We start from the raw sequence: 17,559 nt of genomic DNA, 5'->3' as shown, positions 1-17,559 counted from the left end.
AACTTATATCACTGAGTGTTATGTACGTTGTTATCTCTTATTAATCATGGACACAGTAACTAATAAATATATAAACTTAATAATCACGTTAAAAAATATAATGCAAAAATACGTCAGATCTTAGTGTTAATTTATTAAAATCATTTTATAAATAATAACCCATCATATAAGTATAAGTAACATGCTTTTCTTTTATTGGAAAGTGCAAAACAAGAATTACATAATAATGTAAGCAACAGGTTTTTTTTGGGCCAGAGAACATTTATTATTTTTTAAAAAAATGTGCCGTTTGCCCAGTATATACATTGTTATTGCTACTTGTTTTTGTTTGCTTCAGTTTTGTCGGGTACGCCAGAGATTCTCTATCGGTCACAAATTTTTCGAACCTCTGTCGAGAATTACTGATCGAAGTGAGAAGTTATATATTATACTGTAATTTACAGCAACAGTTTTTCTCTGGTAGAGAACATTTTTTATTTTTAAAAAAGTGTGCCGTATACCCAAATATTATATCCATTGTTATACTTGTTTTTGTTTGCTTCAGTTTTGTTAGGTACGCCAGTGGTCTTCTATCGACCAGAGGTTGTTTCGACTTCTTGTCAAGAATTAACTAACTTGACAACATGAGGTTGGTTTTACTGGGCTAAATAATATCAGAGATTAGTCCCCTGTTCTACCATCTGCTTTTCTAATTTTTTCCGATTTCTCAATATTCTGAAACTTCAGATAGATTCTTATTACATTTTATACAATCTCTGATAAAAACTTTTAAAAAGGTCAGTATTAATTAAACTGGATGCATCAGTCCCAATTGTTTCTGCAGTCACTCTCTTTGGTCCTCCGACTAAGATAGAGCATTTTATTCGACTGAGACTATTATACCAAAAGAGAGATAAACTGTTTCTCTAGGTTTTTTATTATTTTTCACGTACTTTTTTTTAATTTTTGCTTCTCTGTAAAAGAAGAAGGGTAAAACAAGCACAATAAGTTTTTGATTGCATCAAATAGTAAACAAAATTCCAAGTAGTGATAGCATTGTCTAGGCATTTCATTTTTTACCATTTGTACTCTAATGTAACTTTTTTGCTTGTAGAAGTAGAACAGTAAAATATTAATAATAATAATAATAATAAACATCTTATATTTCGGACATGCCTAATCTTGGAAGCACGTTTAAAAAGTTCCCCCCTCCCCAAAGGTACGGCTGTTTTATGTGAAATATAGAATTTAAACTTGTTTCCAATTATTTCATATATCCCTCAAATATTTTTAATCTATATAAGTAAAGCCTTATTCACTTCCATCCCTCAAGATTTAGTAATACCGAAATGGAAATCTCCAGTCAGATTGTTGGGCGAAGTATTCCTTAATTCTTGCAGAAAGAAGCTACTCTTTCGGTCTCAAGATGGAACGGCCTATTATTCTTAAATTGCATGGATGTATGCTATGTTTAGAAGGCCAAAAAAAGCTTTATATTGACTTCAAAGGAAGATGTAATTCAAATAAAATTCATTTAATAAAAGTGTATGCAGTGCCATGATATTGTACGCGTTTCCAGTACCCATTCAACAGAAAGATATCTCACAAGAGACAAAACTTTTTTTTTAAGACATAATATAAGAAAAAAGAATACTGAAAGCGCAGCTTCGATATCTAAAGAGTTCTGTATATTATACAATATCTTAAATGTTTACGCGATCTAAAATAAAATAGCAGTTTAAGCTAACGATTTATCGTATCAAGACAACTTAACTGACACAACGTTCATTGATAATAGTCGTATTGCCAATTTTGCTTACGATTTGCTATAAATGTCAGATTAACGTGATGTAAAAATCCTGTTAGTTGAGGAATGTCTGGAGAAAGGATATTCTGCGATGATTGAATACTAAACAAATTTAGTACTTGATAATTCAACGAATTAAGAGGAAACAAATTCCTGGCAACGTTACAACTAGGTTCATTGTCATGCTGGCATTCTTCCCGTATATCTCTGCGGGAACATTTTGATATAAGTTAGTATTACACCATTAATTGGTGTTTCTGAATGCGACAATATTTGTTAGGTATCTTTCGTTTAGGATAACTTATCTTTAAAAAAATATAAAAATAGTTCTAAACTTAAAGAGTTGATAAAAGTATCGGGAAAACGCAACCGAGTTGCATTTTTTTAGAAGAAAAAATTGTTATATGTTAAACCAGTCTTTCTTTGTATGCCGTGCTCAAAACAAGGACTTCAAAACAAAGTATTTTCCTGTTTATTTGCTACTTTGCTTACTTACATTAAATGAGCGCTTTAAATTTTAAATGTCAGTAATACCCATGACAGAAATACGTAACATGAAATACTGTTGATTAATTAATTCAATTAGTAATGCATTTCAGTAATCTTTAAAAAGTTAATTTAGTTAATAAAGTACTGTGGATGACAATTCTAAAAATACTGTTTGGTATCCTCTTTGAACTGGTGGTCGGAGAGAGTTACATGTTTTCATTGTCAGGCCAGTCTTAGTTATTTTGATGCGGATGCTGCAGTTAGTGTTCTCTGGGTACATCTAAATTCAAGGTTCTACTGATGCTATGTATACTGGTCTCATAATAATGAGTTATTAAGACTCTGATTAAGAACTTTTTACTTTTTAGTAGCTAAGGTTTAAGCTTTAATGGAATGAAACAGACAAAGATGTCCTTGTTTATCAATTCTGGCGACATTGTTCCAAACAGGTAACGAAGCGACTCTGATTATTAATTAACGTACGATTTTTAGTTCGGCAGAAAAAATAACTAATTATGTAAGTTCATTAGTAGTAGTGATCTTTTTTTTTAGGGCATTCGTTAATTGTATAAAAACATAAATAAATATCAATACACAAGAAGACATTTTTGAAATTCTACGTTAACAGGACAAACTTTGTCATACATAATTTGTATGTGACAATGGTACGCCTTCCATTCATTCTAATTGTGTCACAGTACTTAGTAGTCTAAGATAGTCGCTTAGTAAACAACTATTGTCTCATTCTTTCTTGTTTGGCCCAAATAATTACTCCTGTCCGTTTGGTGTAATTGTAATCAGTCGGTCACCTGATTGAAATGATACATAATGGGGGTTATTATATTTCATAGAAAATGTAAATCGAAATATCAAATGAATTTTAAATTGAATTCAAAAGCATAATGCAAAACTTAGAGGTACCTGATCAAGAATATATATTATTTGTTGGGCTCAACAAATAAATATTCCTATCCTAGTATTATTTATATCATCATAGTCTCTCTACAAAATGTACGATTAGAAATAAGTAACCCATCAGGTCTATACAAGGCATAATTTTTGTATATTTCATCTGTAAATATTACTGAGAACCTTTTTCTTTCTTCTCTACGAAGAAAATAAATGTGGTTAGTATTTTTATGCAGTATTACATTACTTATATAAAAAGTAATGGTTTATAAACTAATCTCTAACTAGTTTTTACGTTTCTTAAAATAAAATTTATTCTATATTCTTCGTTTTGATTAGTGAGTCTATTATAGTTTAAATTGATACTAATAATTTCTGTATTTTCCAGTATTTTTTTTAACCAAGCACATTCAAACCTCAACTTTTTCTAGCAAAAATTGCAGGAATAAAAGAAATCTCATGTTAATATTTTTGGAAATGACCGAGTGTCAAACCGTAAATGCATTCAATTTCAGTGCCTCGATCTGAGCAAACCTTTAATGAAGATATCAACCTCCACACTTTTTGATAGCTTGAAGTGGTGGGCGATTTCTCTTTCTTATTTCTAGATAATTCAGTAATCTATCTTAAATTAGTATTCTTAAATTCATAGCCTTTTTTTTGGCATCAGTAAGAGCCGTGTTTTCGGCTTTTTGAGAGGAAAGAGCCGTTGTACGTTGTCTTCAAGATTATCACTTACAATTGCGCCAGCTTATTAAAAAGTATTCTGCATAGAACCTTCTGTCTTTAATGGTTGACCTTCTAAGAGGTAATCAGTTTACTTTTTTGTGAGAATTGATAACTATTGCAGGCGCTAGATTTAGTACCTGGAAGTTACCAGGAGCATGGCCTGACTATCAATTCCAAGAAGAGATCACAATTTACTATTTAGGCTAAGCAAAAGTAAGAGGGGACTCAAGGGACCTTCAATTTCAGGGGAGGGATAAAGTATCTTGCTCAGTGAGTAACTAAATTGTTAACATATTGGGTTGATCATGCAAAGCTTTTGCTGCTTTGAGTCGCAATCTAATATTCATCGTCTCCTCTAGCACGGATTGGCCGCTCATCTTTTCTGACAACTCTTTTATTCCCCACCTTCGCTCCCTTCTTTCAGCAAGCTTCCTCTGAGTCACGCTTCGCTCATGGCTTCGTAACTTTGTCCCCTCTTTCTTTACTTATTTTCGACCTGCGCACCATTCTGGTATAAGTTTTTTTACTCAGACAGGCTCTCAAAAACCTTGGGGTTTTGTTTATGTTGAAGTCTATTTAAATGTGTTTATATTACCGTAGTATTAATTCAGTGTCTTCAGTTTCGTATGTATATTTCTAATAATATCAATCGCTGAGTTAGGTGCATATTCTTGTTTATCATGTTGCTACCATTCCGGTTTTCATCATTAGATCACGGTTTTTGATGTGGTTATTAGTTCTGTGATTATATTTAGTACAATTCAATAGGAAACTTTGGAACTTTATTCAAGTGTTTTTCTGACTGGTATCTAAGTAAAAATTTCGGTTTTTACACAATTATACGGTTGTTCACAGAGGATTTTTTTCTTGTGGTATTGTTTTGTTTAACATTTCATTTTGTTATTTCTGTTTAAAAAAGAAAATTCAATATAAAATAAACAACTCTGTTTCTCTCTATCGAATAATACATTTCATTAAAAAAAAAAAAAAAAAATTCTAGTAAGATAATAGTAAATGTAATGAAATAGGTGTCCAGAAAACGTGCAAAAGTACATTTCCATGCTACCTAGCGACGATTTATGGGACTACAATTTTTTGTAGTTCTAGCAAACACCACTAGATAGCATAGTATTCACTTTCGCTGTGAAATGATTCAATTTTTCCTTTCACTATTAGTTTTTTAGTTCTTCAAGTTCAACCAATCGTAAATCAGTATCTTCTGTATTGTAAGTTTTATTTTGTTAGTTTTAATTATTGAAAACCGGCAGTATTCAAGTTAATTAGTAAGCTTAAAGATAGTTGAAAAAGTTGAGTTATTACGTTTCGTAGTTAGATTAAAGTAAAAATTAATATCTCGTGTTTGAGGCACAATATAATTTTTTAATTTTTCTTCTATACATTACATTAGATAGTTTAAGAGCGCGTATCTCAACTTTATTGTATCATTTTAGTGTCTAAAATGCATTGAAATTAGTTTCATTATTAGAATAAAAACCTATTCATTTATTAGTAAGTTAGTAGTACGAAAATTTATTTGTAAGATGGTTTTAGTATAGTGCTTAATTTTTTCTTGATCCAGTTCCCTTCGCTGGCTCGAAGTTACATGGTGCTCTTTATAGCAGCACGTCCATTCGTAAGTTAACTCGCAACAATTCTTCATTCCATTCAATTAAGGGAACTACATGCTTACTACTCTATCTTATGGATCTGTCAGGTAGTATTAATTATTTAATTCGTCGGTCGCGGTGGCGTAGGCCTTTAAGGGCTCCCTAGAATCCAATACGTTCAAAGTAATACAACATAAATAAAAAACTTTATTTTATCTAATTTAAATCTTTCCCTTTTTATCTGAACAAAAGTGTCATTTTTCAATTACAAAGAACTATTTATAGTCGAGCTAATAATTTGTTAATTCATTCTCATAAAAATAAAAGGAAAAATATAATATATAGTAAATTGTGTTGTATTTTGCAATCAAAATTAAGTTAAAAATAAATCTACTTCATTCGTTTTTTTTTCTTTGATTGTTCTATTTTTCAAGCTCTAATTGTTCCTTAAGTCCGTATCCTTCATTTTTTTTTTTATTTCTTTACAGTTATAAAAAATTTCAACCTTGCTTATTCTTTCATTAATTATTGATTATATATTTTATTTTTTATATAAATACAGTTATTTATTGTGTGCTTTCATGGCTAAAGCTTGTTCTGCTTGGAAGTTGCCGCTTTTACAAAGTTCTGTTAAATTCCGTAGCGCTACTATATCCAAAGGAGTTTATTGTTGAATGGAGAATGGACCTACTGACCTGCGCCCAGCGCTCTTGTGAGTTTAGTCGTTTGTGTCTATAGGTTGTTTCCAGTGATAATTTTCACGTCTTAATTTATGGTAGGAGTGTTGCATTAATGAGAGCACCTGGAGGATTTCGTCTTATCAGATATTATCATGAGTGCAGCTATATTTAAACATTTATTCGCGAAAAGAAGTTTCCTCAACAGTTTTGAATTCATAAAGAATGACTGTCGTTCTTTCTCACATTTGTTAGAAAATCTAAATATATCGTTAACAGAAGCTTATTCAAGAACCAAGCAGAAATGCGAATGTAAGTATTTAAACAAAAAAAGTAGAGTGAAATAGAAATTAAATATTTGTTTTTACATATCTTTTACAACTTGTAGCAAAGAAATTGCCCTTTGACGTCAACCCTAAAGCAGTTTTTGCCTGCAATGAATTGGATCTTAAAGAGGTTAAAGTTTACGGATTTGATTATGATTATACGATTGCCGTATATAAGCCTTCAATGGACTTATTATTGTATGAATTGGGTAAAGATTCACTTATTACTAAGTACAAGGTAAGTCTTCCAGAAGTTATTTTTAAAATATTTGATTTCCAATGTATTCCAAATTTCTCGTGTGGTCTATAATCAAAAGATAGTTTTTAGTTTATTCTACGCTTCTTGTCTCTATTAAATTTAGCCACTTGTTGTGCTACGTACGTATATTTTACGTTCAATAAGAGGTCATTGTGGTATAAAAGAAAATGAAATTGTTGGTAAACTTGCAAAGGAAGACACCAATAGTGGGGAATTATATGCCAGAATTCAATACAAATGTTTAGTTTTAACAATACAGCATGTTTGCTTTGGGACACCTGGCAATTCTGTATATGCTATATGCTGTTTTAAGTTTTTAAGTAAAATTCCTATATCTCTTATATTTATTAGACATGTAATTAGAGCATCCTACCATTTTCTGAGTTAAATAAAATAAATGGAAAAATAATGAAATGCCCTTCAAAATTGCATTTTACCTTGACACAATATGTTGATATTTATAAACCCACTTGGCATCAATATAGTTTCTCAACAAATCCACAACTTAGTACATTCTAGGTCTAAAATAGAATTAAAATGCACTCATTAACTCTATTTCTGTTTCTTAGTTTTGATAATTTCAATATGAGAGAATATTAAATTGTTTTTAATACAGCTAGTTGCTACTTTTTATTTGTTAGAAAAATATTAATTCCATCTCTTTGGAGAACCCATGCATCGTGCTTGCAAATGATTTTTACGTTTGGTCTTCGCTTGGCTCTGCCTTGGCTTTCTTGAAAGATACAGGACTGATATGTGAGCTGAAGAAGTGGGTTTTAGGAATTGGTAAATTGGTCTGTGATGTTAAAATGTTTAACATAACTCAAGATGGAAGATTTTTTCAAATAGAACAAAAAATCTATCATAATAGTATAAATTTTGAATTCTCGTAGCATACATATAAATCTTCAGCTTTATTATGACCAATTTTTCCTAGAGAATGCATTTAAGTGTACGGAGTGGTGTGGATTTAAATAAGCTGAATAAATCGGCAACCACGTTTGATTCATCTTGTTAATATTGACAATGAATGTTCACTGACAGATTCTATAAAGAGAGTTTAAAGTGAATCTATTAATAAATAATGAAAAGACCAAATTGTTTTCACTAATACTTTATTAAAACATTTCTGTTCTAGTACCCTAAAGAAATAGCTGAAATGAAATACCTACCAAATTTCGCCATTAGAGGATTGCACTATGATATTGAAAAAGGTTTGTTAATGAAGTTGGATTCATTTTTACAAATACAACTTGGTACAGTGTGCAGAGGTCTTACACCAATATCAGATGCAGAAGTCTTAAAACTTTATAAAAATAAGACTATACCAATAGCATATGTGGAAAATCTTGGTAAAACATCACAGGTAAAGTGTTTAAATATATTTTATGTAATGTCTTGAATTACATTACATTGCATGTTCTTTAATGTTAAGAGAATATGGCAGTAAAAAGGAGAGAGAGATTATTAAAAAATAAATAAATAAAATAAATAAATCACCTTGAAAAATGTTCATTTGTGACCGCCATAATGCAGACTCACTTTTAGAAAGAAGCCATACAGCAGTCTTGATTAAAGATCTTTCGAAAGAAGCCCTAACTATTGGAAATATTTGATTAGATCAAGGATGAAATTGTGAAACCTTATAAATGTGTTTTCATTTAATTAACTCTGACAAAATCCTTTTTGTTTGTGAATTTGCTTCACAATTTAATTTTTTTTTTTAACGTCATATCGCATTACTGTTGGTTACATGAAAATATGAATTTTTTTAGAAAAAGTCTGTTAATAGTCATGCCATACAATTAAATCTCTAGATTTAACAGAGTGCTTTTTTACAAATATACATGTACAGCTGGATGGTAATCTTTGTAGAAATCTATGCTTGACATTTATTTAATGTCAGAAATATATATCAGTAGTAATATACTTCTTTCGAAGGAAAGCAAATAAAAATAAAAACGAGTACAGCTGAAGTATTGCTTGTAAGAGAAAAATGTATTTCACTACAGTACAGCGCGGCGTTTGTTTCATAAACTTGTATCGGTATACGAGGGTCGTTTGAAAAGTCCGTGCAAAAATAAAAACTACTTAATTTTTTGGGGTAAACCTTTTTTATTTTTCAACATAGTCTCCTTTTAGGCTTATACACTTCGTCCAACGCTGCTCTAGTTTGTTGATCCCTTCCGAATAATAGGATTTGTCCAAGTCTGAAAAATAGCCATTCGTTTCTGCAATCACCTCCTCGTTTGAATAAAATCTTTTTCCCGCCAGCCATTTCTTCATATTGGGCAACAAATAGTAGTCCGAGGGAGCCAAGTCTGGAGAATAGGGGGGATGTGAAACGAGTTGGAACCCTATTTCCATTAATTTTGCGACCACAACTGCTGAGGTGTGAGCTGGTGCGTTGTCGTGATGGAAAAGGACTTTTTTGTGGGCCAATCGTGGGCGTTTTTCTTGCAGCTCGGTTTTCAAATGGTCCAATAACGATGAATAATATGCACCTGTAATAGTTTTACCCTTTTCCAGATAGTCGATGAGGATTATTCCTTGCGAATCCCAAAAGACAGTCGCCATAATCTTTCCGGCCGAAGGAACGGTCTTCGCCTTTTTTGGCGCAGATTCCCCCTTGGTAACCCATTGTTTAGATTGTTCTTTGGTCTCAGAAGTGTAGTGATGTATCCATGTTTCATCCACAGTGACGAAACGACGCTTAAAGTCCTGCGGATTCTTCTGGAACAGCTGCAAACCGTCCTTGCAACACTTCACACGATTTCGTTTTTGGTCAAGCGTGAGCAATCGCGGCACCCATCTTGCGGATAGCTTTGTCATGTCCAAATGTTGATGCAAAATATTATGTACCCGTTCATTCGAGATGCCCACAGCACTAGCAATCTCACGCACCTTCACTCTTCTGTCATCCATCACCATATCATGGATTTTATCAATGATTTCTGGAGTAGTAACCTCAACAGGGCGTCCAGAACGTTCAGCGTCACTTGTGCCCATATGGCCACTCCGAAAATTTTGAAACCACTTATAAACTGTTCTAATCGAAGGTGCAGAGTCACCATAATGTTTATCAAGCTTCGCTTTAGTCTCCTGAGGCGTTTAGCCTTTCATAAAGTAGTGTTTAATCAACACACGAAATTCTTTTTCGTCCATTTTTTGAAAATCACTCGACTTCCTCGATTCAAACGAATGCCAAACACAAAGAAATAGACCGATCTGGCTGAAACTTGGTGTGTGTTCTTCCAAGAGATCCTACTAACTAAACTTAACCTCGATACGCGCCAGTGGTGCTATCTCTCTGACTTTGCATGGACTTTTCAAACCTCGTATATAGCCTTAGAAAGGTTCAGGGAACCGTCCCTGTTGCGACTGGTCGGGAATCTGACAAATCAGAATATTAACTAGCAGGATATATTAAAGACACTCCTATCGGCCATACAACTTATAGGAAAGGTAGTAAAGGAAACATGTAGAATAGAACTTCTTAACTTTCACCTCAATGGGTTAATTTTGTTCACTTTCAGTTGGGAAAAAAGGAGTAATTTAGGAAAAAAAAAAAAATTGAACAGCGTTTTCTGAAATCCTAAAGGAATTTTCATCCTAATTTATTCCCGAAGAATTTTCCTCAATTCTTGACCTTCGTTTCTAAACTGGGTAGAATGACTCAAAAAATGGATTAGCGTCAATTTTGTTTTAACAGCATTATTATTAATTCGTAAAAATAACAATAAAAATAAATAATTTTTTCTTTCTTTTTTTGATGCAAAAAAATATTGTTATGGCTTTATCTATATTCCGCAAAATATATTGATGTCCAAAATGCACGATGCTGATTGTCACAAAAATAGCACAAGGTAATAAAAGACATACTGCATGGCTCTGTATTGCAATATAGTATTTACAAATTAGCTGAAGTTTTCTTTTTTATTTTTGCAACTCAAGCCTGTGATTTTTGTCTTTTGGGTGGGTCCAACCCGCTGCCTGTTAAAGCTCCATTTGGCTTTACTGTCTGGTACCACAATTAATCGTAGTCTAACTTTGCAACTATAAAAATTAACTAATTAAAAGCATATAATTGTTAAATAATAAAAAGTAGTAAGCAATAACGATTTAAATCTAACACTGATTGTTAATATTTTTTTTTTACAGCAAAACGTATAAACTCCATTAATGGTGTACGAAAGTCTGAGGGTACTTTCTTCCTAATCCCGATATGAAATTCGGACTCCACTGGGTTTACCAGAGTTTCTTAGCGGGGTCCTTCTTTTACTTTCAGATTATGCTTACTTCAGTTTATAAAAAGACAAGTTACAAAAAATGACCATTTGAATAAGAAATTGGGACGATTTTCTGTCACTTCTTAAAAATGAACTAAAATGCTTCAGACGCAATTTTCAAAAAGAATATATCTGATACAAAACATTTAGAGAGTGAGATATGGCTTTATGAAGTGGAGTTGGCCAGGTTATTCTACTGTAGAAGTAGGATGTTATTCACTTGAGCTGGTACCTGACAGTCGTGCTGTTATATGGGTATATACACATAAACAAATAAATATTTATTTACATTTTTATACAAAACTTGATATAATCAAATTTTACCTTTCTGTTGTAAATGTAAGGACGCCTTTGTGTTTTACAATAATTGTAACCAACCATTTTATTACCTTTTAGATTATTTAGGGGTAAATTTTCTATTCCCCAAAGTTAAATATTTATTTTTTGTTTCTTCTAATTTCCTACTAATGATAGTGTGTTTTTATATTTTTTTTTCTAGTGTAATCCATGAATTGGCATTCATCTGCTATTGCACAACTATTTTTTTTAAAAAAAAGGTTGTAAACAAAAGAGAGGTGACTTTAATTTATTGTTTCCCAGTTTTCTCAAGTTTTCCTAATCTAATTTCTTTTAGATTTTCTTTATTTATTAAATTTTTGTGTAACTATTGGACGAGGAAACAAGCAGTCTCTAATTTGATGTTTATAATTTTAACCCAATAGTAACAGACTTTTATTATGTAAAACAAAAAAGAAATGGTAAAAATTTAATGTTGAGCCCACGTATCTCATTTGCAAAAAAAACATACACTTACCTAATACTTTTTAATAATAAATACATAATAGGTGTTGGTGGAGGAATCAGTGTTGAATATGTTTATTTCACTCGTCCATATACTCGTACTACAATTCTTTTTTATTTTATTTTAGTAATAAAAAATTTTATCAAATAAAAATGGCACAAGATTAAATCTTACAAAATAGCATTAGTTGGCATAAAAAAAGAAAATACCTTGCCCTAAATCTTCAGGTTCCCAAATTTGTGTATATGTCACTTTAAAAAGTAACTTTTAACCCTACCATTTAATATGTTTACTAGAGTTTTTTCAGGCTTTAACCAGCCATTTTCCTTAAAGCAGTCGATACGTTCAGTTGGAACCTTACGGTTAATTTATTTGTAACACAATTTGCTTTATATATATATATATATAAAAAAAAAGCAAACAAACAATGGACATGTTTTGCTCTGATTTGTTGCTTTGCATGGTAGAATTGTATTTGCTCAACACTTCTTACTTTTATATATTTTTTTAAACACTGATTTCTTGAATTAATATATTTTTCTTATTTAATGTAAGTACAAATGATATAAAATATTTATTTATTCAACATGTTTATTAAGGTGATTTATTTATTTATTTTTAGTATTTCTCTTCAAAAATGTTACAATTAGCTGATCTGTTTTCTGTACCAGAGATGTGTCTTCTTTGTAATATAACAGAATATTTTGAGAGAAATAACATTGATTACCATCCAGAAATACTTTACAGAGATGTTAAGGTAAGATTATATTCTAATTAAGATTTTATACATATGAGTTGTAGATAGGAGGTTCCAGGATCACGAACAGTCTTTCTGTGTTCCTGAGAGCCTCTTTTCAGCCCACTTTATGAAAGAGAATGTTTACTAAGCGAAAAACTCAGTATATAATTTAATAATTATACTTTCAAGTTAGCAAAAAATAAAAAAGAATGAAGTCACCATTTTTTTTTTTTCCAGACATCTGTTGGTTCAAGTCACCCAATAATGCATAAAATTGTTCAAAAAGATGTTGAAAAATATCTGGAGGACAATCCTGGTATTAGAGAATGGTTTCAAATACTTCGAAAAGCTGATAAAAAATTATTTTTGGTTACAAATAGTCCTTATCAGTTTGTGTAAGTAAGAAATTTTGCACTTTTATAGAATTTCTAAAATTTTGCTCGACTTGAAAGATTTTTGGAATGACTTTCAAATATAAATAAAAAGTAAAATTTAGACTATGTAACCATTTGTTACTAAGAGACGAATTGTATTTCTATAAGTTTCTTAGTATCATCAGTAGTCAGTGCAAATGTTGCTTCTGAAAATATGGTAGCCAAATTTTTCCTTCTCCGTTGCGTTACAATTACTTTGATGTTTTAGCTTTTAATTTCAACTTCCTATCAATACTGCCATTTTAATACGTTTAAAATAGACATGAGATAGCTTAACCAACTTAACTCTTGTACCCAACCTAAGAATGGTTATCCTAAGAATTTTTTCGCATCAGCTTGAAAGTATACAGTTTGTAAAAGATAATCGAATCTAATAACTATTTATTGGAGCTTACTTCAATTATTACTTTAGCCGTTTAATCTACTCAAAATGATCGGAAATTCATCAGCTGCGTGTATATTAGGTATTATGGTGAAACTATTCCTTAGACTAGTATCACTTACGCAGTGATATACTAGTTGTTATGTCATATCATCCTAGAGAACGATGCGTTTATTGGCAAAAAGTATATAGCTTAACAATCTGCAAGATATTCCTTGGTACCATTTGGTCATTGCGTCTTAAGTTTGATTGAATGATGCATAGAGAGTCTTACAAGGCCCATGTTCTTTTCTGGGTTTTTGCCTAACTTGGATTATGTAGCCATTGTTTACACAATAAGAATATGTTCAAGAATATATAACAGAAGCTGGCATCGTATTTCTCTAAGGCAAACTCTATTCACCTTCGTATTCAGCAAACTTGTAACTCAATTAAATTCATGAAATATTAAATTGATTTTTTTTAAATAGAAATTCTGGAATGCAGTTAATGGTTGGCCCGGATTGGGAAGATTTCTTCGATTTGATAATTGTACATGCTAGAAAACCTTTATTCTTCACCGATGAATCTAGACCATTAAGAATATATGATAAAAATTTGGATACACATCTTTGGGATAAAGTTACAAAATTGCAAAAAGGAGTAATTTATTATGAGGTTAATGTCTTTTTTTACGTATTAAATATTAGATAATAAAAATATTTTTAATATTACGTTGATAAGAAAATACCCTTTATCTAGTAATCTTAATTTTTAATAGGGGACTGTAACTCAATTGCAAGATCTAACCGGTTGGACTGGCAATGAAGTATTATACTTTGGAGATCATCCGTACAGCGATCTGGCTGATGTCACTCTGGAACATGGATGGAGAACTGGAGCAATCATCCAAGAACTTACTGTAAACGTTTATTGAATAACCTTCAATTTCAGTTGATTTTGGTGCCTCATTCATGTTTATACGTAGTATAATTTTTTCCAGCCTGAAATAGAAACGTTGAATCAAAAAAGCTTTAAAAGAAATTGCAATTGGTTACAAATGTTGACTCAGTTGATTGAAGAATGCCAAGATGTAGATAAGCCAGATGCCAAAGCCACTTTAGAAAAATGGATGGAGGAAAGAGACCGCATCAGGTAAAATAATGATGAATCATAAAATCTATTGTATGAAAAACTATTGTTCATGACATAAACATTTAGCAGACACGTAGTAAATATAAACTAATTGATTTGAAAACTGGTGCACCAAATTAGCAATTTCTGTTTTTTTAATTCGTTCGCATCAATTTCTGAAGTCTGTCGCCCAAAGCTATTCCTCATTTCCTCATCAATGCAAAACTCCCAATGATTATTAACATTAAGTTTATTAAAATATGATTTTTACGATAATTACATTTATATTCTCCTAAAATATTTCTCACGGAAGTAAAGGAGTTATATGTTAAAGAAATACCTTGAATTTAGCAATGCAAACATTGCAGTGCATACTGATTAAAAACACTAGGTGGAAGGTTGTTTGAATGATTCATGGTTATAAATCTTACATGGCCCCAATTTTTTCTGTGTATTTGCCCTGTGTGTATGCTAAGAGTAATAACTAAGAATATTTAATTTCAATTGTAAAATTCGTGTGATTTGGACTGTTATGTCAGATATAATTCTTTTTAATTCTGTTTCTAAATTACGAATGAAAGAAAAGTACCAGATATTCTCAAATAAAAGTTAGGAGACTAATTACTAATTTCTGAGACTGAAATTATTACTAATTTCAGCCGTAAATTTATTTCATTGGTTGAGCTTTTGCTTTCGCAGTTTGTTTTTTTTTTTCTTTTTACTCTTTAATGTTATGATTATTTGTTTGCAATGTGCTTGTGACTGTAAAAAGCGTATTCTCACAATACTGTATAAAGATATATGACTTTTTTTTTTGGCATTGGCTTTCGCCATACATCGTCTAGGTGCTTATCACTAGAATATCACTCACTCTCCATTCCTACTTATAAATACATTCGCTTCACTCATTCATCCCTCTACTATATACAACTATTTACATAAACCTTACAGCTAATATAGTACTCTATATTCCTGCCATCCTTATAGCTTAACCTAAATTAAAGTCACGTAATCCTTCTCTAATCATTTTCTTGCATTCATTCTAATCGGCTATAACTTTAAAATACATTCATATTTCATTGCCAGTTCTGCTATAGACTTAAGCACATAGATGTTGGTGGAGAATATAATGTCTTCGTAGCGAAATGGTGCATCTAATTACCTGTATATGTCGTCAAACATTCGTTTCCTTTCTACTACATAACGTGGACATATCATTATTATATGTTTGAAATCCTCCTCCTCATAGCAATCTACGCAAAGAGGAGAGGACCTTTTGTTGATCCTATGAAGATACGATCCGCACACCGCGTGGTTCGCTCTCAGTCTGCTTATTGTCGTAACAACCCATTTATTGGTGACAGCTCCCGTAAACCATGGTTGTCTAGGTAACTGATATGCCATAGTTTAATAGAATCCCCGACGTCGATAGCTCGGCATGCTAAGATTTACGATTGAAATTGACTATTATTTGCTTTTTTACGTGCAATATCAATCAACAAAAAAAAAACAGTAAAATATTGTTTGTACCTATAAAGTCAAATTTTGTTTAAAATAATTTCAAATTACGTTACAGGCTAGAAACGAAAGAAGTATTTAACAAACAATTTGGAAGTGTGTTTAGGACTTATCATAATCCTACATATTTTTCAAGACGATTGTTTAGATTTGCTGACATTTATACATCTAGCATTACTAACTTGATGAATCATTCTGTACATCACGTATTCTATCCAAGAAGAGGAGTCATGCCTCATGAATATAGTTCCTATTTTGTTTAAAACATTTTTTACGAGATTCACTGAAAGTTTAGGGATGGTAAAATTTGAAAGTGACTCATAAAAAACACTCTTCTTTAAAAGAAAATTTTCTGTAAAAGCTCGTCACTGGTGAGTATTGGTGTTATTAGTACATATTGTCTGATGATTAGGACAAAAACTTAAAGAAGAGGCACTTGGAGTCATCGGCGTGGTATGCATATAGCTGAATGGAAAGTTCAAAATGTTTGTCAACTTTATAATAATATATCGGGTGGCGCTCATTCTCATTTTATTAGATTGTTTAGTGGCTTATTGAAATTTAAATATAGAATTGAATCAATATCAACACTTCAACAAGAAGCTCTTGTGACCTGTACAATTTTTTCCAATGCTTTTAAGAAAAAAATCAAATGCTTAAAATCTGTGATAGCCTGGTATGAAATTTTCTTTAAATAAACTTTGAATTTTGTCTCCGTCAGCAGTAAAAGACAATGTACATATCCAATTCCCAGAATATTACCTTTATATAATTATGTATGTGTGCCAACACAAAAATATGTGTTCTTATACAAAAATGTGTTCATAAAAAGTAAATCCGTAATTTATTTATTTCCTCAGTAGTGATTGTTTTTATTTTTGTAAAGCTAGTCATCTTTGTTTTTTTAATATTTATATTGAATGGTATATTTCTTGTTATCTCGTCATCTTTCATAACAAAGAATTTTATCAGAGCTACTTGTTCAATGTTTACTCATGAAAAGTTTAAATAACTAGATATAATAATCAAATGTTGTTTAACCCATAATATGTGCCTTTTTTGTTTATATTGAGGGCAATTCCAAAAAAGTTTTATTAGTTACTGTGTATGTTGTAAAATATTAAAATAATCGAATTAGTTTCCAGATATTTCTTTCCATATATATATGTATTTTTCTATTTTAAAAATGTAAAATAAATTGTAATAAAGCGAACAGTTAAGTATACTCGTTTTAAAAGTGTTTAAAAAGTCCACATTGAGTTTAAGTAATGCCCCAGTAAAGCATTGAATCTCAATTCCAACAGACAGATGCAAAATTTGGGAGTAATATAATCCGAATTTTATTTGCTTAAGTAGTAGTGTATTTATTCTTGATATAAAAATAAATTTATTATAAATATATATGTATATATATTTTTTTTTAATTAAAAGAACCTACCACAAAGAGCTATTAAGTTCAACTGTTTAAGAATATGCTTAAAACCTGCACAGTTTACTAAT

At 31.1% G+C, this 17,559-nt stretch overlaps 1 protein-coding gene across 1 annotated transcript; it reads left to right on the top strand.

Annotated features, from left to right (window-relative positions):
* The first annotated feature begins 6,177 nt into the window (after positions 1–6,177).
* On the top strand, positions 6,178–17,460 carry Nt5c (5' nucleotidase C). Its single transcript, XM_074135266.1, has 9 exons — positions 6,178–6,509; positions 6,586–6,761; positions 7,921–8,148; positions 12,496–12,630; positions 12,850–13,007; positions 13,899–14,085; positions 14,189–14,329; positions 14,411–14,562; positions 16,118–17,460. Exons 1-9 carry the CDS (start codon positions 6,353–6,355, stop codon positions 16,320–16,322), a joined length of 1,539 nt encoding a protein of 512 aa, XP_073991367.1. The 5' UTR covers positions 6,178–6,352; the 3' UTR covers positions 16,323–17,460.
* The last annotated feature ends 99 nt before the right edge of the window (positions 17,461–17,559 follow it).

This window comes from Rhodnius prolixus, unplaced genomic scaffold (genome assembly GCF_049639745.1).
Source record: "Rhodnius prolixus isolate KJV_2025 unplaced genomic scaffold, Rpr scaffold_5, whole genome shotgun sequence".
Lineage (NCBI taxonomy): Eukaryota > Metazoa > Arthropoda > Insecta > Hemiptera > Reduviidae > Rhodnius > Rhodnius prolixus.
Note: the sequence above shows the minus strand (reverse complement) of the source record. Positions and strands in the feature narration are given on the sequence as shown.

What these genes read in the sequence shown, in the direction of transcription:
- Nt5c (XM_074135266.1), top strand. Translation starts at nt 6,353, where the DNA reads ATGAGTGCAGCTATATTTAAACATTTATTCGCGAAAAGAAGTTTCCTC. An exon ending in CACTTATTACTAAGTACAAG is followed by an intron (nt 6,762 to 7,920) that starts GTAAGTCTTCCA and finishes TTTCTGTTCTAG; the next exon opens with TACCCTAAAGAAATAGCTGA. An exon ending in ATCTTGGTAAAACATCACAG is followed by an intron (nt 8,149 to 12,495) that starts GTAAAGTGTTTA and finishes ATTTATTTTTAG; the next exon opens with TATTTCTCTTCAAAAATGTT.